Here is a 22,502-nt window from a genome sequence, read left to right as displayed (position 1 = left end):
AGGAAGGAGGAGGAGTTGATAGTTTGAGGGGTCGAGCACCACCTGGTATTCCTTTACAACCGAGGAAAATGCCTAGAGAAATGATAATAAAATAGAGAGAAGTCGCAGAGCCTTCTGTTGCTGACAGGAGCTGTGTGTGTGCGCCCTGCGAGAGGCGGGCGCGCGTGTGTGCAAGTGTGTGTGATGAATAATTCATGGCTGTTCATTAAGGAGAGAAAGTGTGAGTGAGTGATTGAGTATGGGTGTGTGTGTATGTGTGCACCCTTCGTTGCTCTGCGCCACGTCGCCTGCCTTGTGGCTGCCATCTGGCTTCACGCCATCAGAGTGCCACCCTCCAAAGCCCTCGCTCCTGCAAACATGGCAGGAGAGGAGGGGAGGGGGGGGTGATTTGTCGGGTGAGGGTGGAGAGATGGGTGGGGGGAGGTGGAGGGGCAGCATGTATGGATGCGAGGGGAAGCGGACACAGCCTCAAGTTAACTTCTCCGTTTCACTGATATCATGTGACGTCCACAGTCTGGTAAAGAGAGATGTGCGGCTGGATGTGAGGAGCAATGACAGTCCGTCACCTATGATGCAAAGTGATGCTCTGTCATGTCAACATAGATCTTCTCCTCACTTTCTCTCCTCTTCTGCCTCTATTCATTTAACAAGCCTTTTGATATGAATCAGCTGCTGTTTGTGTGCCTCATCTCTTTGTAGCGTTGGCACAAACACTCAACACTTTCACAAAAGTCTGCTGTGAAACTAATTCAGCATTATCAAACAAGAAAAATAGATCTTGGCAAGGAAGACAAGGAGGAGGAACCTAACTTACTGTTGTATACATCCTAAACAGTTTGTAGAGGTCCTTGGTGTAACTTTTTACGTTCTTTCCACATTTCGTTCAACCACAGTGCTCTAATGAAGCTCTGCAGTTATGTCCCCTTTGCAATTTTACAATTAAGCAGGCTATGCCGGCATAAAGCCACCCCAATGTGTGTTTTTACATTGTGTTCTGGCATTGCGAAAGCAAAAGGAGCGCGCCATGTAAACAAAAAGTGCAAACTTCTCATGCACGCACGCCGCTGTCCGCCCTGCCTCTGTTGCTACCTCCGATGTCGTCCTCTGATTTCTCATGTTTCCTCTGTTAGGCTCTCTACATTCCTAGATGTCAAGCTTCAGATTGCATATCAGAGTGGCCCATTTCACATTCCTCCATCATCTCTTATCTGATTGTTATTTTACGGAGCAGGAAGTTGTAACTGATAGAAATGATGACATTAATCTGGAAATATCCTTTAGGGTCAAGCAATACCTCCTGTCCTTCACTCACACACATTTTCCCTATAACCTAATGGTCCTACCAGCATTAGTTCTCTGTAGGACTAGTCCTACTGCCGACACATCGCCCTCTGCTCATGCACATGGCTAGTGGCTCTGACAGATGATTGAGTATTTGTACTGTATGCAATGTGTGTGTAATCAACACAAGCATCTATGGTGGCAAGATAGTGTCCTAAAATGAGATGCCAGGTGTTTGTGTGTGTGTGTGTATCTGTCGTGTATGTATTTGTGTGTGTGTCCATCTGGACGGGTCCTCGGGGTCACAGTAATCTGGCACAGCAATCTCGCACTGTAATCATCTCAGTGCTCAGCAGGTGGTCCGGCAGACGGCTGGGGAGAAAAGTTTCTGCACATTCTCTCTCAGCCAGCTCAGACCGTACTGATATATAGAACTATTGGCATGAACAGTGAACATAACACATGATAGTATGCATTATGTGGCTCAGTGTTAAATGAAACTGAACTGTGTGTGTGAGTGTGTGTGTGAGGCAGATAAAGTAAATCAAAATCTTAAAGAGGTTTAACAAGAGTAAACTGGTGTGTCTTTAATGGTTAATAACTTCTGTTAAAATCATAAAGAATGAAAAGGAGACCCATTTCAATGCAAGAACTTGGCCTTACGTATAATTTAGGAACGACTACTGTAAGGTGTATTGATCATGAGTAATTCACACGAGTAAAAAGTGTGACAACCATCCCCAGTCTCCCCACTACTGCCCCGTATGGGAAGCTCAAATGCTGTTATAATGTTTGATTGCTGTGTTCCAGGTTGTAAGTTGTATGCAGGGTATTTATCAATCGTTATCATTTCTCTGCTCCCCGTTAAATGAGCAACTGAAAGACAATGAATAGTGAAAATCAGGAGGGACACTGGCCATATTTCAAAGTAAAACAACATGTCTGATAACCCAAGGATTATTGTAACAACTTATTTTAGCATTCAACCAACTCCTAGCTAACATTAAGTAAGCTAGGAAATCAACTCCAGCTTCCCACACAGGATGAAGTAAATTCCTAGCTTACTTTTACAATGAATTTACTAGTAAAATGCCCTTTTATATTATATCCTGTAACTCTACCAAACAGTAATATTAGCTTTGAGCCACTTCTGAGCGAATAGTAATATTATCAAAGAAGTGGCTGAATGCTAACATTAGCAGTTGTGTGACTGTAGCTAATAGGTTATCGGCTTTCAGCTACATCCTAGCTAACAGTAATATTAGCTTCTAAGTTGCTGAATGCTAACATTAGCAGTTGTGTGACTGTAGCTAATAGGTTATCAGCTTCCAGCTACATCCTAGCTAACAGTAATATTAGCTTCTAAGATGCTGAATGCTAACATTAGTGGTTGTGTGACTGTAGCTAAGAGGTTATCAGCTTCCACCTACATCCTAGCTAACAGTAATATTAGCTTCTAAGTTGCTGAATGCTAACATTAGCAGTTGTGTGACTGTAGCTAATAGGTTATCAGCTTCCAGCTACATCCTAGCTAACAGTAATATTAGCTTCTAAGTTGCTGAATGCTAACATTAGTGGTTGTGTGACTGTAGCTAAGAGGTTATCAGCTTCCAGCTACATCCTAGCTGACAGTAATATTAGCTTCTAAGTTGCTGAATGCTAACATTAGTGGTTGTGTGACTGTAGCTAAGAGGTTATCAGCTTCCAGCTACTTCCTAGCTGACAGTAATACGCTTCTAAGTTGCTGAATGCCAACATTAGTGGTTGTGAGACTGTAGCTAAGAGGTTATCAGCTCAGCTACATCCTAGCTAACAGTAATATTAGCTTCTAAGTTGCTGAATGCTAACATTAGCAGTTGTGTGACTGAGCTAATAGGTTCTTACATATGGTCTTCTGGATTTACACTATCCATTTTATTTTCAGTTGCTAAACAACAAAGAAGCAGTGAAATGAAAAGAATGTGTCAGATACCCTAAACTTGTGTAACACAGCACTATGACATTTTTAACAGAATTTAAGCTTCAGAGCATGATTTCAGAGGAAAATGGCCGCTGTGTGAATATGGTCAATTGGTGCTGTTGACACATTTCAGATCTACATATTAGTAGTGCATTCAGTTGCATTCATAGCTGTAGGTGGATGTAGGCAGGGACAAAGGCATTATTATGACTCAGGATACACCACTATATCCTCACTACATCAGAAAACATATTTCTCGATGGCCGTTTACCTTGGGGACAAAAGCGCCTTATTCTCCTGTAATAGAAGGTGACAGATAACAGAGCTGAGAGGATAATGATATATATTCTACCTCAGGTTCTTTTTTCTATTTAGCAGTGGAAGGTCTGAGCTCAATAGCAAAGCTATTTCAGGAGATCTCAGCCTTATCATGCCACCACACACTGGGATAATGAACTTGTCCTACCCTGGTACATTATATACATGTCACTGTGTGTGTGTGTGTGTGTGTGCGCGTGCTCTGTTTTAACTCAAGAGGGCAGCCCGTCTGTTGTTACATAGTGATGAAGGGCGCTTGGCTATCTCTACCTGGCACCCTTATCACATCTGCACATGTGACACCTTTCAATAACCCTCAGTCCCCACCTTTCTGTCCTGTGCGCTCTATAAAAGGAGGCCTGAGAGATAAAGAGTGTGTGTTTTTATGTGTGTGAGGGTATGTACTGTAGGCTATGTGTGTGGGAGGGGGGCAGTAGTGGGTGTGAAAGAAATTGTGTGCCTGACAGAGAATGAAGAGGGAGAGAAAGAGATTGGAAACAATTGGAACATTTATCCCACACTCCTGTCAATAACTTTTCAGCCTAAGATTTTGCGTGAAAAACACATGATCTTCTGAACCTTGACAAATTTAAAAAGATGCTTATAAATTAATGTCACAACAATTATGAAGGGCCAGGTGTGAACCCATTTGAGGTCAGGTGCAGAGGTTTCGCTGGCCACTCGCGCTGCAGTGTCCTCAAGCGGCTCGGGATTACGGGACTGCACAGCAGAAGTAAAGAAGACATCTGACGCTGCAGATAAAGCATGAGATGGCTGTAGATCAAGCGGTGTGATCCGTCGACACAAGCTGCTAGGACACGAGCTGGAGCCTGATCAACCCCGACTGGGTCGCCTGGGAGAGGGACCCGAAACACCCTATGACCCCAGGTAACATCACTGATGATGTGTCCAAGCTTGCATCTATAGGTGTATGTAGAAACCATTACAACAATGATCTATTACTTATTTCTGCTCTGTTAAAATTAGTTGTAGCAACATTGCACTGTTTTCAAATCTTAATGTAAACTTTGGGGAGTTTAATGTTATCCTAATCAGTAAGAATGATGGCTGAAATTACATAAAGAAGACCTAATTAAAAGTAAAAGTATTCTTTTTGTGGCAGTATTCATACTTTAACTTACAGTTATTATGTCATGTGATTACTTCCTCCATCAGTGGAAGAAAAGAGACCGAAGATGGGACACAAGAGCATGAGATTGAGGAAGAGAGAGAAGAGAGTCGTAAGCAGGAAGTCGGAGGCCTGGCTATCAGCAGTGTGAATGGGCAGAGTTTAGAGCGGAGAGCCAGGCCTGTTGGCCAGTCTCCAGTGGGGATAGTGGGTGTCCCTGTGCCAGCTGGCAGCCTGTCTCTCCCATCTGTGGAGCCTAGGAGAGTGTGCAGTAATCTCCTGGAGACAGCGGCTCAGCCCAGGCCAGATTTAAAGGGATACGGCCAGCTGGCCAGGCATGGACAGGTCTGTACCAGGGAGAGAAAGGAAGGGCAGGAGAAGGCCACAAAGAAGGGAGGGGATGAGTGAGTGAGCTGTGATGAAGCGGGTCAGGTGTAATGGCGAGGAAGATAGGGGAGCTGAGAATTGGTGGTCTGGGAGCAATAAAGAGCGCTTATAAGAATGATTATGGTCCAGCTGCCAGCAAATAACGGGACAGACTGAATGTAATGTCCCTGCCTTTAACTGGGAAACTACAATGGGTCTGTGGTGGCTGAAGTAATGTGACCAACATGTACCTGTGTCCAGCTTATGTAAGGCTATATCTCACCCCTCTGTTGCCTTTTCTCGCTTCTCTGTGTCACAAAACTAATGCAGCTAATTGAAGAGAGTGCTCTGTGCTTACTCCAGCAAAAGAAATAACACAAGCTGCAGGCCAAGTAGCTCCTCTTAGCTCGTGGTGTAGTCCTCTCTGTGATTGTTGCAGATGGTGATCAGAGCCCAGCTGGCCTGTCGGCTGCAGCTTAAGGCCTGCATTTCAAAATAATATCAGTCTTAGCAACTCATTTAATCCAGTGTTTAACTTATTTTTAGCGGGAAAATGTCCAGAAAGATAAATTCACAAATCTGTGCCTCCATTCAACTGGTTTCAAGAGTGCCTTAAAATCCCTTCTTCTTCCTTTGACTGATTTGGTGACTGAGAAGCAGGATCAATTACTTTTTCTTGCAGTGTGGGTACCAGGTGAGGGAAGGAGGATGTTAAGAGGAAGACAGAGAGGGTTTCAAGTTTACAGCTGGGGCCTGACTCCATGTGTTAACATGCAAGTACAAAAACCCCGCTCTCAAAGATGCTCAAACGCACACAGAAACCGATCTATTGCAGCAATCAAAGAAAGAAGTGTCGATGCACATCTAGGCGTGCTGAAATCTGAAACATATCTGGGAACAATATCTTGTACACATGCAAACACAGGTGTTCTCAAGTCACACACAAGTGCAGAGACCCACAAAGACACACACACACACACACACACACACAAGCCTGCGGCGATCGTAGAAGAATAAGCGGAGCCATGCAAATCCCCAGATGTGCAGGAAGACAGGGGGAAGATGAGGAAGAGAGGATTGTGAGGAGGAGTGGAGTGCCTGGAAGGAGGGGAGGAGGGAGGAGGGGGTGTCTGATAGAGGGAGGATGCAGGGAGGGGGTGTGGCGGGGACGGTCGGGTGTTTACTACTGTTTAAAAGGCAGTGGGTGCTGTGTGCAGATTAATAAACAGGAGGTAATAGCAGAAGGACTCTATATTTATTTTTTATCTTAAATGTTGCTTGTTTGTCGGGCTGGATGAATATTGACTGTGAAATTGGGATCAGGGGCGACACATGCCAGTGCTTGGCCTTATCTCTGGGATGCAGGCGGGCCTGGGGCCGTTATCGCCGTGCCACAGTGGCGTGCCGGCACTCCAGCGCTCTCAAAGCCGCCACATTCCCTTTGTATCTGCCTGGAGAAGCCTGTTTACCTTTCACTGGCTTGATATTCCTATTAGAGCCGCTGACTATTTACTCACTGCCTCCTCCTCCTCCTCCTCCTCCTCCTCCTCTCCCTCCACTGGGCACTGTTCTGTCTCTCATCTCTTCCTCTTTCTGCTTCCCTCTCTCTCTCCCTTTCTCTCTCTGCCTATCTTGCTTTTACTGTTTGTCTCTTCACTGGATATCTTTTTGTCCCGCTTCTGCCTCTGACCTTCACCAAGACATAAAGTTCAGGGCCCAGTTTTGCCTGACAAGAAGTAAATAGCTAAGAAGTGAGGGACTACTTTTATGCAGACATGACATTCATAATGAGGCAGATTGCTTGACACCGTGCACAGCAGGAAACTGTCCTCAGCAGAGAAAGGACAACATTGGTCGTGGCTTCAAACACTTACCAAGCTATTAAGTCTGTGACTTAAACATGTGTGTTTGCACCTCGTGTCCAATCTCATACCAGCAGGGGACATTTTTTCTTTTAACCATGAGACACAGATTTTTCTGTCCTTGATAGAGTGGTGTTGTTGCCTTAATGTAACCAAATGTCGACCATAGATGTTGCAGAAAAACATCATATAAATCTTTTTGGAAGAAACTAGAAATAGAATTATTATTCTTGTTAGAAAGTCAGATTCATGTAGCCTTTCAGATATCACATGGGATAAAGAATCATTATAGTGTGAAACCTTTCACATAATAACAAGATAAATAGGATTTTGTTAAAACAAATTGTTATATTTTGTTATTTTATATTGGGGCGGCTGTGACTTAGTGGTAGAGTCGGTCATCTTTCAATCGTAAGGTTGGTGGTTCGAACCCCAGCTCCCTCAGGCTACATCTCGAAGTGTCCTTGGGCAAGACACTGAACCTCGAATTGCTCCCGGTGGCATAGCCATCAGTTTGTGAATGGTTGAATGTGAAATGTAGTGTAAATGCTGCTTTGGGTGGTGGCAAGACTAGAAAAGCGCTATATAAGTGCCGTGCATTTATAAGGTGATAGGTTGTATGTTGTAATGACATAAAAATACTTTGTTATAACTTAAAGGTATAATAAGTTGGATTTTTCCTTGCATTTTGTCAACAACACATTCAAACTGGGCCCCTCCTTTTGGGCTCCTCGTCACCAGAAGCTCACTCTCACTCTCTCGTGTGAGACAGCACCGACAGCATCACGGTTACCTTTGTGCTAGCATTCTAACCTCCAGTTACCGTTGCGCCAGCAAGCTAACCGCCGGTTAGCTTGTCCTACCCGGTTAGAGGCACCTACCTGTCCAACAGAAAAAAGGCCAACTCTGCATCGCTCTTTAACCATGTTCACCACTCTGAATGGGGGCTAATTTGAACCACTCCCACACTCACCAATACGCTGTGATTGGCTCAGGGAACCACGACAGCGCCCCTCCTGAAAACGTCCCGTACAAAGCAAAACAACAGAATAGATGCAGAGGGGAGGGTCTCACAAGGGTCTGCACACACACTCACCAACACACATGTATAGAGGCCCATAGGTGATGATTTATATCATATAAATATATATAACAGTAATATCAGTGTAAGGATGGAAACTTTACATCAAAGCAGAATTTATAAAAGATTTAACATGATTGGTTATTATTATTTTTGGGGGGGGGGGGGGGGGGGGGGGTAATTTTGGTTAATTCAATAACTATTTTGTTTACAGTCTCACAAATGTTGAACAACTTATGAATGCTTAGCTTAATGCTCAGCTGTCTCATGTTGAACAGCTTTAAACACCTGTTTTAAAGCACTTAGTGTTATTAGTTTCTTTGTAAAGCGCTTTAACCATCCAGCACAACATCAGGCAATTAAAATTTAAGAGAAATCATATTACAAAAATTTTACCCACCAAAAGGCACCAGATGCGGTACCAGCCCTGAAGTGATGATTCCCTTTAAACAAGTTACTCTTCCTCCGTCTACCGTACGTTAATATCACCAGACAGCTGTGTGCACCAGCTTTCAACTGCATCACAACCTGCAGGCAAATACAACTAACAACAGAGAGGCTGTGTGTTTGGCAGCCAATCACTCAGTTAAAGCTTTCAGACAATTAAGCAGCACACCTGTGACAGGAAGACCAGTAACGTAGCTAAACGCAACTTTTGTGTATGACATTCAAGTGTCTCGCAGTGTCCTCTCCTGGGGGAAGGGCACTCAGATTCCTCCAGTGATGACTGCCTCTCTCTGACTGCGATCTTCATGGCAGTTTTTTTTTTGTTTTATCTCTCCTCTCCATGCAGGGTGCACTGAGGGGCTTGAGGCACACTGAGCCGCATGCCACGCCACGAGGTGGGATAAGGAGCAAACAAACACACGGGCAGCGCTTAGCAACCCTGATCAGAGTGTCTGCCAGGGTCCTGATAAGCTGACAGGCAGGAGAGGACAGCGAGAGGTGGAGGAATGGGCTGCGGTTGTGAGGATGTACGGCTGCTGACATTGGAGGGTACTTTCCCTTTCTGAGCAGTAGTGGTAATGAATTTCATGGTGGCCCCAAAGAAGAATATTTCAAACCAATCTGTCCTCATCCCAGACTGTCAAATATGGACGCACTGTAACAACCATTTGGCGTCTCATTCAGACTCTCAAGGTAGTCATTGGACGTGCAAGGTATCTCTATTCCGTGTCATATAGATAGATAGTCTGTTTTGTTAGGTAAACTCATTGCTGTGTTAGTGAAGGTCCTGTGTTTGGGGCCAATCCATCGACCCTGACAAACACCCCAACCAGTCTTTGTCGGCCTTTCCGCCATGTTACTAGGAGCAGTTTCTCTGAGCGTCTCACATCACCACCGTTGGGTTTACATGAAATGCAGATGCTGAAGGGTACCATGTGCGTCTGCATGAGAGGCCAAGGGCTGTGACAAAGTGTTGTTATTTATACGTCTTGGGAATGAGAACAGGCTGTTTAAGCTGGGAGGTGCTGAGAACTCAGCGCCATTGGTGCTATATTGCCAATATCAATGAAAGGATGTGGGCTGTACCTGCATCCCGGTAAGCTTGATTTATCCTCCATGATTTTGCCTTCCCTGACTGATTGGTGGGGCCAGCATCTTCTTGCATCACGAATCACCCATTGGCGGTTCACTGTTTGCCAATTGGTTTAGTGTAGTTGGGTAATACTATAAACTCAGACAGATACTAAACCAAAAGAGTTGAAGGACAAGGCTATTGTCCAACACTCTTTGCCTTGGTGCTTTGTTCCTCCTCTCTTGCCATCTGCCTCCAGCATATCATTTTGGGTAAGACCCACCTTCTTGAAGTTCAGCAACAAACGATGACAACCATGCGGCCATGACAATTGTCATTGTCTTTGCATTCAATCATATCTCTCCTTTCATTCTCCTCTCAACTCCTTGACTTTTATAATCACCTACAAGAGAAGGACATAAAAAACAAGATTCTCTTACTAAATGTAAAATTCTTTATTGCTACAAAATAAAAACTCACTGACCACCCAACCACAAACTCGTTGTGTCTGCTACCTTTACCTTTTTTGTCTCTCATTTTATGTAGACATGAATCTTTGCAAGACTCCGGCCATGACCAGTAATGCATCATGAAGTGTTCCCCCCGTGAATGTTACTGGACATGTTCATGTTTAATGTTTTGGGTCCACCACAACCCAAAAGTGTATTTTCCTCTCACTGTCTAACTATCTGCACATCTGCCTGTCTTCTGATGTTTGGTCAATCCATCTGTCTGCTGATTAGTTCACATCTGTCTGTCTATCCATCTGCCAGGTTTTGGAGCCAACATGAGGAGGACCCGAGCAACACAACTGTACTGATGTACAGCAATGAGGAGAGAGGGACAGAGGGGGAGGAAGAGGGGGAGACAACGAGTGAGTAAAAGCAGTAACACAGTTTGTTCAACAGTCTTAATCAAACAGGACAGATTGATAACCTGCCAGCACTTAATAAATACAAACTTATTGTGTTTATCATCAGTAAATTACTATTTTTTTCAGTAATAAAATCTGGATTCACCAAGTACACAGTTATATAATTAAGGACAATCCATCTTATACATATTGAGATATTTCAGTGTGAGCTGAACTGGTGCTCTAACCAATGACTGCTCTGCTATTCGATGTAAAGTAAAATGATGTAACCTATATTCATAGCGTACATCTGATGCACATGAACATGTCTTCAGCGATGTATCCTGAGGTCATATGGTGGTTCGGGTCTTTCAAACATCAGACACCCTCGCCCAGGTGACCCAGCCGTGGTTGATCAGGCCACGGCTTGTGTTCATGTAGCGCTCACTAATCCCCATGGGCCTCCTCTCCGGATCCAGAGCCACCTTGAGGCTTTTTCAGCTGCTTCTGTGATGTTCCTGATGGCTCTGCTCCTTGCCAGTCCTCTGATGCCCAGCTCGCTTAAGGATTTGTGGAGTGAGTGCCCCTTGAAACTTCTGCCTCGATGGGCATACGATTTTCAGCCCTGCACTCCTTGGGCCTGTTCCTTTCGTGGGCCTCCTCCGTACGGCCCTCCCTGTAGAGTAAATGAGCAAAGTCATGCAGCCTGATGACTTTTAAAGTGTTTATTAAATAGAAATACAAAAAAACATTTGTGTAACTTGCAAACACTTCAGCTGAGTGATGACACTGTGGCTGTATTAGCGTGTCTGACCATGCTACTGTAATTTGTTGGACTACACAAAGCCCACCATATGGTTCTCAAGAAGAATAAACAAAGCAGAGAAAGTACTTGCAAATGCTTTCTGACCCAGGTCTGTTTACAGATCAGTGAACCTTAATTGGCGCTGTCAGCCCGTGCTCACTTCCAGCATATCCATTTCAGTACTGAGACAATAACAACATTATGGAGCTCAATAGCTCATATTCCTACGTGGCAATAATATCTCGATCCCGCCTCCTCTCAGTGCAAATCAATGGAGTGAGATGGCCTTTGGCTTCATTTTTCATCTTTAATATTGATTGCTGTTCTACTTTGGAGTGCACTGTCAGTCCAATTACGGAGAATTTAATTGATTTTTCTTCACAAGCTGGGTTGGATTGGATTGGTTTATGCAAAGCAGATCAAACAGAAGTAGTCCCTGGACTCCCTTCTATGTGTAAAATACAGCTCTAATGAGCAGGAGCACCCTAACACTTTCTGCATCTCACCCCATTCTCCCCGTGTTTTTTTCTGAGCGCACACACACCTGAACACACACTTCAATGTATCAGCAGCAGTAATTATTGTAAGAAACCCTTTTGATGATCTTCAGTTCACTGTAATGGAAAAGAATTATTGTGTTCATGGCTCCAAACCATCCTCTGTATTATTTCTCCCCCGGAGAGAGTTGAAACTTGGGCAAAGAGTTGATAATTCATACAATTATATGTAATGAATAAAGAAGGTGTCTCTTTAAAATCCACAATGACCTTTACAGGAAGCCTCCTCTCATGAAATATACATGACCCTGAACACAATATGTCAGACAGCTAGACAAGGCTAATTAGCTGCAGGTAAATTGTGAAGGCCTCGCTCTCTCTTCCGCTCCCTCACACATGCACACACACAGACACATACGTGCATATAGTATGCATACGCTGGTTCGGAAGTGTTGACTTCGCCAAGGCTGTTCTTGTTCACAGTTTGCACTTATAACTATGAAAAGTTATGCACTATAAATCATGCATAACCTATTGGCAGATTTGGAGGTCTTAGCTAAAGCAAAGGGATGTAATACAGGAGACAAAAACAGAGAAACAAAGACAAAAGATTCAACAAAAAGATCCAACTTAAGATCCAACAAAAAGGTGTAAAAACACAGGAAGAGCCACCAAGAACATCCAGTCAGTTATCAGTCTTTAACTTCATTAAGTGAAAACAATAAGACTGGGGCGCACAATCACACAGGCAGGAAGTGAGCAACACAAAGGTAGTAAATGACTGAACCGTTAACCTCACCAAACAGAATGTTTCAGATTGCGTTTCAGAGGAAGAAAAAAGACACTAAAAGGTACCTTACAACAGAGCTGACCATGTGTTAAAAGGAAATAACCCTAACCCTTTTAAAAGACACTATAGGGTACTTTGAAACTGATGCAAAAGAGGCGCTACCATGTGAGTCTATATGTAACGCAAAGGTTAACAAAGAAAAAACGTAGGTATTTGACGGCTGGAGATTAGACTTGCAGACTTTAGGTGTCCTAGACTAGATACAAGGACTAGAGGAACATTTTAGGACTTCAACAAACCTGTAACCAGCAGGTTAATGACAGGGCTTAAGAGTTAGCTGGTTATTTTCTTGTTTCTAGTCTTTACGCAAAGCTAAGCTGGGGGGGGCGCTGGTTTAGCTCAGTTGGTAGAGCAGGCCCTCCGTGAACAGAGGCTACAGTCCTCGTTGTCGTCCCCCACTCTCTCCTCCCCACATTTTCCTGTCTATCTTCAGCTGTATCTAATAAAGGCAAAAAGCCAACAAAAATAAATTAGCTAAGCTGGCAACTGGCTGCAGTTTCATAAATAATGGAACCATAAATCATTTTGTCCAGTCCAGCTATCTGCAAGAGAGTTTTGTTAGAAGTTTAAGCACCCAAAATAGTAACGATTTCTTAAAACGCTCGGTAAGACGAATATTTTAACTTGTAACCTTGAGAATCATTGTCGGAAACTATTGTTAATGCTACTTATGCTAATATTAGTACTGTATAGTCACAGTGGGCGAACACAACAGCACTGTACACCTCTCTTCATTTCTCATGTAATTATTTTGCTCGAGGGCAGCGGGCTCATGTTTAATGTATGACTCTCTGGGTATGTGTTAGCGTGTCTGTTTGTTTGGTTGCCACAGCGCAGTGGAAATGTGTTGTCTTATAGCAGTCTATCGCTTGTCTCCTCACTTAAATCTCTACTTTCACATTCCTGGAGGCTGCTATTGGAGCTAACACCCCTCCTCTTGGCACCTTTGCACAGCCTGTGAGTGTGTGTGTGTGTGTGTGGGAGAGAGTGAGACGGAGATGGTGCTGTCTTCGATGTCTCTGGGTGCCCCCTTGCTGAGCTGTCATCACTCCCTGGCACCGGGTACACAGCACAGCTGCAGGGGAACCACTCTGCAGGGAACCTTCGTTTCCATCTGTCTCCAATTCACAGTGGCACCTATTTAGAGCAGCTCAGCGGCTGTGTATGCCACGAGCCATGAGAGTGGGGAGGGGCTGGTTTGGGGGTGGGGGGTCAAGAAGGGTGGGCATTGAGATTGGAGGGATATATTTGACAGAGGCATAATAATGTCATATATGACTTAATGTATATTTTTTACTGCTTTTCTGCAGTCAAGTAGAGTCTAAAGAACATGTAAAAACACACTGTAAAAGTTTTAAACATTATTTGTTTTATATTAAAGAGTAACACTTTAAATCACATTTTTAAAATGTTTTTTTTTACCTATTTGATTTGAAAAAAATGAATAAAATTAGTTTCAGGCATTTGCAGAGCTTTAAATATTCCTTAAATTGCAAGTTTTATTTTGAAAAACATCACCAGTAACCCAATCAGTTCATATCAGTTTAATATTACTGTGAGCACATATCAGCATCTGCGTGTGTTTGCGTGCATGTGTCCATATGTGCATGTGTGTATACACTGTGTAACCCTGCACTTGTGTCTGTGTGTTTGCCAGTATGAGAGCGGGGCTTAATTTAGCAGGTGTGCTTTGACAGTTCTTGAACGGGTGCCAAGTCTGCTGTACGAAGGATAAGAGAGAGGAGGCGCTCAATGTGCATCTGTGTGCAGCTCGACTGTGACAGATGAGGACGGTTTAACTTATACACTTCTGTTAAGATCTGGAGGTTTTTCTGGCGCTGCCTGTGCCAAACAGGTGTGTATTTTAAAAACACCACAGAGGGAAGAGGGGAACGAGCCTCCACTGGCTTATTTGTCTGGCACAGTGTTTCTACTGATAGCAGGTTGCCAGTTAGAGCTGTTTTTTTTCTGTGTTTGGGGTCAAATTTGTTGCAGTTAGTCCCTTTGGATGAGACTCTACCATCTAGTCTTCTCATCCTGTACCACTGAGGGCCTGACCTGTTGCTGATGCTTAAAATGAGACAACCGAAAATAGTTTAAAGCCAAGTAAAAAGAAACATAATGCAGAGTTTAAGCTTCATTTTTGTAAGGTTTTTACAACCGTCTCCCTTCTCTGTAGAGTCTTATTTTAGTATAAATATAATCCCAAATGTGAGATCAAATAATCAAGTTCTTGTGTTTAATTAGGTTGTAACATTTGTAAAATAAACTGTTATAAAAAGTAATTCACATTCATGGTTATTGAGGCAATGTTCAAGCTATTCTACAGCTGTGTTTCTATCGGCCTAAAAGTGCACAGTCCATGAAAATATGCAAGCAATCACTCCAGCTGAATCGAAAAACAAAACCTTTCAGAACCTTCTAAATGTCATGAACAAGGGAGAGTGTGTTGGCCCAAAGTGCCGTCAGGACGTCTGGCGAGTTGAAAAGTTCAGCCGGTTAGTGGTGGCCAGGTGTCTCACAGGCAGGCAAGGAGCTTCACCATATGTCTGCTTCTCGCCACCAGACGCCAGCCGTCCCCTCCGCTGACTTTCACATGCTTTACTTTTGCTGTGCAAGGTGAAAGTTAAGTCTCGTCTAAACCCTGACCGACATGCGGAAAGAGTTCTGTTTGTTTTATTCTGAAAAACGATTCTTTGGATGATAGGAAATTGTTATATTTTGATTAATAATCCAGCTAGTAAAGACAGATTTGATGCTTTTCCTCTACATTTCTGACACAGCAACAAAGTTGCAGATGATTTTTGCCTCTCTCTCCTGCATGCTGATTTGAGCTTTAAAGAGGTAATGAAGTCCTGGTGTGTCCTCCTGCTGGGTTTGTATTTGGCGAGGGGTGCCTGTGTGTCGCTGATAGAGGGATCTCTCTGACACGGCTGCTCCGGCCCGCCGCATCTGGGAGCCAGTAGCGGCAGCCGCTGGGGGGAGATAAGGCGAGGCTAGCCGCTCGCCTGTAACACACGTTTTGCCTCCCTCTGCCCTGTTCTCCTCTCCTCCCCTGCTCCTCTCTCCACCCATCCTCCCTCCCGCCACCCCCCCCCCCCCTGACCTTATCTCAGGGGAGAAGGCACCACTGGGTCGCTGCTGTGATAGCACCTGCCAGAACCAGAGCTGGCCTCTGGTGATTATGGGGGAATCATTATCTCTCTCCCCCCAAAAACTCATTTTATACCTGCCAACATCTGAGGGGAGGGGGGCAAAGGAGCAGAGGCTTCTATAGCAGGTAACACAGGGAAACGTGTGTGTGTGTGTGTGTGTGTGTGTGTGTGTACCAGCAGAGTGGGATGAGGTACATCGGAGCAGCAAAACATCTTTCACATTCTGCCATGTGGGATTTGAATTTGATAAGATTTAAGATTATATGTGATGATGGCTGCTCATCTTTTTTATCCTGTCATTGCATTAAATGTACATATAACCCCATGTGAGCAGAATGGAGATGGTTTATGGACAGGTTACATCATAGTCTTGTGAGGGTCAACCAACTCTTGAATAAGATCAGATGTTGCTGGAGAAAATATGTTCCTCTGCTTCATGGCGTTGGATTAAAGTGTAAGAATCTGTAGTTTATATGGGGCTTAATGCATTCAATCACTTCATTCAGAAATCTGTTGCTTTTACTCCCTTTAATGAGTTTAACTACTTCCCCCTTCACCTACCCATTTAACTACTTCTGTTTTCTGTTGTACGTTCCTAACTGCTGCTTTCACCTTTTCTTATGGAAGTTCATATCCCGCCATCGATGTGTGTTTCTTTTATGGTGCTTTTTACGGTAGTTGTAGTTTGATGGCTCTTCAACCCAACCCCCAAAGATACACTTTATTATTTAGATATACTTTAAAGAGCAACTTGCAGGATAAATGTTTTACCATATTAATACTTAATCTTGTCCGCACATGGCTGTGGAAGACATAAGGACACAAAGTGGCCGTTTTCAGTAAAGCTGCTAAACAGCTTTTTTTCAACATCCCGTCATATTATGTAACAAGAGGGACTCGTGGTTTCCGACTCTGCCTTAGCTCGACCTGTAGAAGTAGAGTGTAGTGAGTCTGAGCATATTATTTTGATAGTCTAACATTGCATTTCACCAATTCTTATGATGGTTAATTTTTCTCAAATTGTAGCTTGACAGGACATCGAGCCCACCGTTCACCAGACAGGAAGAGGAACAGAGCTAGCTTTCGTACCTGGGTTAAGAGACGGGACTTGGGGACGGGACACTCAAGCACCTATCAAACAAAGTGTCTCTGTCTCTCTCTCTCTCTCTCACATCACTGTGGTAACGTAAAACGTAGTATGGATTTACCTTTATAGAAGGCAGTACTAAATACAACTGATACAAGCTGACACTCGCCCGTTAGTAACTGTGATGGGTAAGTATTAACGCTCCCACTTGCTACTGCTCATGATTTGTTATAGCCGTTGGTATGTGATAAACTTTACAATGTTGTGATGTGAGCACAGCGTTAGATATCGCTAGCTAACGCCGCTCACTCATCACGACACCTGCCCAGTTATCCACTGGTTCTCGTCGTATTCGGCTCCATGTCCCTCCTGTAGCCGTTATTTCTCCTCATCCTGGCCTGTTCCTGGTCTCTGTGACGCCCAACAGGCTCATAATAATAAGCCTGTGGTCCATTGTACGCATATGAATTAACAGTTTCTTCATTGATCAATGACAAGACTGGCATTTAGAGCCATATTTATTCACGTTAAACCGCCATTAATCGGCGGGACTCCCTTTTGTTACGTCACAGCCAGTTGTCTATTTTGATGCCGAAATAGAAGAAAATGTACAAAAAATGACTCCAGAAGCCACTGTTGTGTATTAATCAATATATTTCATTGAAAATATAATTACTAAATCATTTTTCTACACATTGAGTCACTGGGGTCTCCAAACTGCAAGTTGCTCTTTAAGTTTACATGAGAATTTCTGATTAAAAAACACTTCAATGTGGGAAATCCCATTGGTTTAGCTGCTGGAAATAAACAGAAAACACCTTTCTTTAGCTGTAAACACTGTGGGTTTATATAGAAATCACCTCTGTGTGTGTGTGTGTGTGTGTGTGTGTGTGTGTGTGTGTCTCTCCCTTCCCACCCCCTCACGCCCAAAGACAGAAAGCAACATGAGTTTCTCTCACTTCCTCTCTGCTGTTGACCATATGTGCGATGGTTTCAGCAGGCACTTGGCACATCTGTGTTCTCACATCCCCTCTCACTTCTCTCATCAGCACACTACTTGATCCAGAAACAAATATGTGTTTGTGTGTGTGTGTAAGGCAGGGAGGAGTACCACTGTTATTCTCACAGGCCACTCCGTCTTGGTTCGGGGGTTAATGAGTCCTGGGGGGGTCAGAGGTCAAGGAGGTGACAGCTACGATGTTGCTTGAGTTTCACATGAGAGCCCCTTTCAGCTGTCTGAGCTGTAGTTAGTTTACTTTGGCGTCTTTGATTCTAAATGCGAGACGGCAGTATTTCAGCATGTGTCTCCAGAACGAGCGAGGACTTCGTGTGTTCGCTCTGTTTAGTGGTGAGAACGTATTGTCAGGATGTAATGTGGTGTGGTGGCTGATAATCACATTTAAATATGGTAATGTTTGACTAAAGAGGCCACACAAATTCAGAGGAGGTCTCCATCTATGAAGTGCGATATGTCAAAGCTGATTAAAAAAAAGATTTTATATTTATATATATATATATATATATATATATTTATAGACATAAGCCTGACCCCTATTCACGATTTAATTTGGACAACTGTTTACCGAGACCTGTTTTGCCCCATTGTTATTCATACAACTGTTCCTAATGATCACGGTGCTTTTTTTAAGCGTGTTCTTAATATGTTTGTATCATGTTTTGTTTTGTCTTAATATTGCTGTGTTTCGTCTGTACCATAGAGCTGCTAATATCCATCCATCCATCCATCCAATCAATGGTAACTAATAGTATCCAAGTAATACAGGTGGAATCTCGTAGTTCTCATCCTTCATGCCATTTTTAACTTCAGGCCTTCAACGAGCTTCTCTGTGCAGCACAAAACCAGTCAGTGAAAAAGGTTGGTTATCCTCCAAGCTTATAGCCAAAGTCTCTTTCTCAGTTGTTGGTTGAACAAACCTTGCTGAAAAGCAAAACCCCGCTCCTGCCAACTTCCTGCCATGGTCTATACATATAAAGATGTAGATGATAAAACTATATTAAAAATAGTGGAGGTTCCTGGTCACATCAGCACTTACCAAAATAAGTTAGTTTCCATGGAATTGTTGGCATCAGATTTAATCTAAAGTTCACTTTTGGTGAAGGTTGACATCTTATTAGCTTCATCCATTAAAATAACACCATCATTTAGCCATGGTTGGACTTCCTTGTACTTCATGGACACAGAATCTTAATAAAAGAAAATAAAAAACACAAAAATGCACAGATGAGCTGATTGTACAAATCAAGATGAAACGACAGAATAAGCTGAAGCAGCTAGCTTGAGTTGCACATCCTGACAATGATCAGATTAGTTTTTGGATCAGGGACAGCAGAAAGTGATTATAGCAAATGAGCAAGGTACACAGAAGTACAGAAGCAATGCATCCTGGGAAGGATGGCAGGGCTGACTTCGAGCAGAGGATGCAAGTAGGAAGGAGTGGCTGCCGTCCGCAGACACAGCTGGTTCCTGACAGAGGAAACCCAGACGGAGGCCCAGGTCCTGCTGCCTGCTGCTGTCTGCTGCTATCACCACAGCCAGCTCTGCTGCCGGGCCTCCCCAGGGGGTTGCAGCCCTGCAACACGCAGGAACAGACACACAACTGTTACATACTTACTCACACTTCTCTATTTAGCCGCTGCAGCAAGCAGGCAGGCAGGCAGGGCAGGAGGAGGGTTCAGATCAGAGCACAGCCCCTAAGCCGGAGCGACGAGACACGCTGACCTGCTGCTGACATACAAACGCTCACGTTCTTATGCACTCTGCCGGAAGAGAATGAAGAGAGATCGAGGGACTTGGGTGAAGGGGAAAGCAGAAAGAACGGTGTTTGCACAAACAGGATGTGCTCGGGACGGAAAAGACTTTCAGCTGAAGTCTATCGTGGGTATTAACAAGCAACTTCCATGCATCTTTCTGAGGTTGTTTGCAGACATGAAGCAAAGAACAAACACCAGAAGAATCCAGGAAATATACAACATGGATCTACTTCTTTTATGAGGAGATGAAAGGAAGAAGAGGAAGCAACATCTGTCTGTGTCTTGTTTTTCTTCTGTTTGGAGCTACAAGTACGTCCTCATCCTTGGAAGGCAGTTCAGTGGGTCATGCAATGATCTACTAGGGCCTCAAAGACGAGCTGGCTGAAGAACATTTGGAAGAGAACGTCCAGCAGGAGAGCCTCTCCTTTCCTTGTATCTGTCTTGGACCCAGACCTGCGAGAGCTTGAAAACTAGCCGTGTGCTACCTCACCTTAAAGCAACAAACCTCAAAAAGAAACAATCTCAAAGTTGAAATCTTAGTGGTGTTTCAAAGGTCCCAACATGTCTGCCGAGGTCCACCTGGAACGGCAGAAAAAGGCCGACCTGAGAGAGGCCGCTTCCTCCGCTCCGGCGTTCTCTCCACGTGTCCCCACGGTGACTCTGATCAGCCACAGGGAGCTGAGGCAGAAGCAGGCAGCCCGCAGACTCCTGCCTGCGAGCCTCGATCCAAACCTGGTGACCAGCGGCTTCTACATATGTAGTGAAGGTAGGAGCTTGTCATCCTAAAGGACCTGTTTTTACTTTAATGAAATCTTCTGGCAGTGTGTTACGGCGATGAGTGATGGAGGGTCCCGCAGCTGTCGGGTCTGCTCATTAAGTCGGAGTGATTGACGGATAATCAGTTTGTGTTGACTTAGCGGCGCGTGCTTTAAGGACAATGTGAGGTTTCTTCATCTCGCTTGTAGACCTGTTAGTTGATGATTGAAGCTGTGGTTTCAAGGTTAGAATGACGTCAGACATTTCCACCTTTATTCAAAACTGTGGTGTGTTAAGTAATCTGGTTTGCTTCCTTGCGCAAGTGTTTGGGGCATTTTGAGTCATAGATAACGACTAAATTGGCCATCAAGTGCATGTTTTCTCTGATTGTCTTGTATTGTGAGTTATGTGAGTTATCAAGCACATGTCATTGTTGTTAACAAGCCCAGCGGAGTTTATTTGTCCTGTGGGACTGGAAAGGGAAGAGAAACAGGTTTTTAGAGCACTAGGAGGGTGGAGGGGGTCTTCCTCTGGGCTTCCCCACGCAGCTGCAGGGAACAGAACCAGATTCGGGAGTTTCGCTGCTCAGCTTCAACAGCAGCACGATGCAGGTCACGAGGGTGCACGACAGCGTGTGACTTGAGTAACTTTTGAGTGGGGGGATTTTTACAGAAGGATGAGGGATACTTGAAAGGCATCCAGGAGTGAAAAGGAAGCAAAGAAAGGAAAATTGTAATTGATTCTTAAAGCATTGAAAACAGTGAAGTAGTGCCTTTAGGTAAAGAATGAAAACCTTCACTTAAATCAGCCGAGGGTTTGAGGAGAGAGAGAGATGCATTAAGAATCAGACATTAAAGGGACCAATTTTATAGACTCTAAATATGTAGAAAGTGTAAGCCAGAGCGAGGACTAATACCCAACGGAGTGAATTACCTGCAGCGCCTGCCGTCTCTTGGCAGTAATGAGCTTTGTGAACGTCGCGGCGATAAGGCCTCTATAATTAGGCTTAGTCATAAGCATCCCCCCTGTAATTCTGTGATAAAAACCCAGTAGAACTCTGGTGTCGCTGCTCCAACCCATTCATCACACAAACACACACACACACACACACACACACATGCAACGAGGAAATCAAAATGAGTCAATGTGAACTGTAAACACAGCTCTTTGTCTCATGTAGTTTACCTGATGTAAATATGCATATGTGTGTGTGTGTGTGTGTGTGTGTGTGTGTGTGTGTGTGTGGGCGCACAGTCCAGTGATATGCTAGTCTGCATGGGTAGCATTAGAAATGTGTGTCCGTGCGCGTGCGTGTGTGTGTACGTGTGTGTGTGTGTGTGAGGTGTTGTGAGCTGCAGCATAGGCTTCCTGTGAGGGAGCAGATGTCGCAGAGCTCAGGCACAGCTGCGACGGGCGATAACCGCGGTGGCAAGAATATGTCGGCACGCTGGCTCTTCTCCCTGGGTCTTATCAGCCGCACACAGCATACAGACACACACATGGACGCACACTCATACAGACACTCTGCAATAAGGAACTGCCACCCAGCAGTAGCACATCGTCACAGCGGGCCAGGATAGAGGGAGGGAGGCAATGAGAGAGGAAGAAAAGGAGCAAGGACTAAATCAATGGACTTTGAGGGAGAAGGTGCGCTGAATACCTCACAAAGCCTCGGCTCACGTCTGCTGTATCATAGACTTTATAATTTAGTCCCAATCCTAATCCTCCGTGGCTATGAAGAGGCTATTACTTATAGTTTTCTCTTACAAAGGAGAAATAACTTTTAAATAACTCTATAAGTAGAGCGCCCAGAAAATCGTCCCCTAATATCCAATCAATCTGTCTCTTTGTTCCCATTTTTTTAATCAATTCTGAGCTTTACAATCGCACTAAAATGTAAAAATCTGATGTCTTTTTTTCTACGTGAAGTTTTAAATCCAACTTTTCTGTAGTTTTGTGAATGATTTTATCTTTTCACCCAGTCATCACAAGTGGTTAGCCTTCTTGTTTCGTCCTGTCACAATATCTCAGACACTACGCTGACACACAACGGTGTCACAACCAAAAATTAGACACATCTGAGATATAAATCAACAACCTTTCTGTACATTCATGAACGTAGCATCCACCTTATTACTGATCCAGTGTGGCAGTGAAAAAAGAGAACGTGTGGGAGGAGAGGCAAGGTGTTGGTGAGAGGTGTGTGTGTGT

At 44.0% G+C, this 22,502-nt stretch overlaps 1 protein-coding gene across 1 annotated transcript in view; it reads left to right on the top strand.

Annotated features, from left to right (window-relative positions):
* The first annotated feature begins 20,096 nt into the window (after nucleotides 1–20,096).
* cbfa2t3 (CBFA2/RUNX1 partner transcriptional co-repressor 3) overlaps nucleotides 20,097–22,502 on the top strand; it is a 41,068-nt gene continuing 38,662 nt past the window's right edge. Inside the window, exon 1 of the mRNA XM_069657871.1 lies at nucleotides 20,097–20,301. Coding sequence (XP_069513972.1) covers nucleotides 20,097–20,301 — 205 coding nt within the window. The remainder of the gene's footprint in view (nucleotides 20,302–22,502) is intronic.

This window comes from Semicossyphus pulcher, unplaced genomic scaffold (genome assembly GCF_022749685.1).
Source record: "Semicossyphus pulcher isolate SPU_LCO1_2020_fin unplaced genomic scaffold, fSemPul1.0.p SCAF_1, whole genome shotgun sequence".
NCBI lineage: Eukaryota > Metazoa > Chordata > Actinopteri > Labriformes > Labridae > Semicossyphus > Semicossyphus pulcher.
Note: the sequence above shows the minus strand (reverse complement) of the source record. Positions and strands in the feature narration are given on the sequence as shown.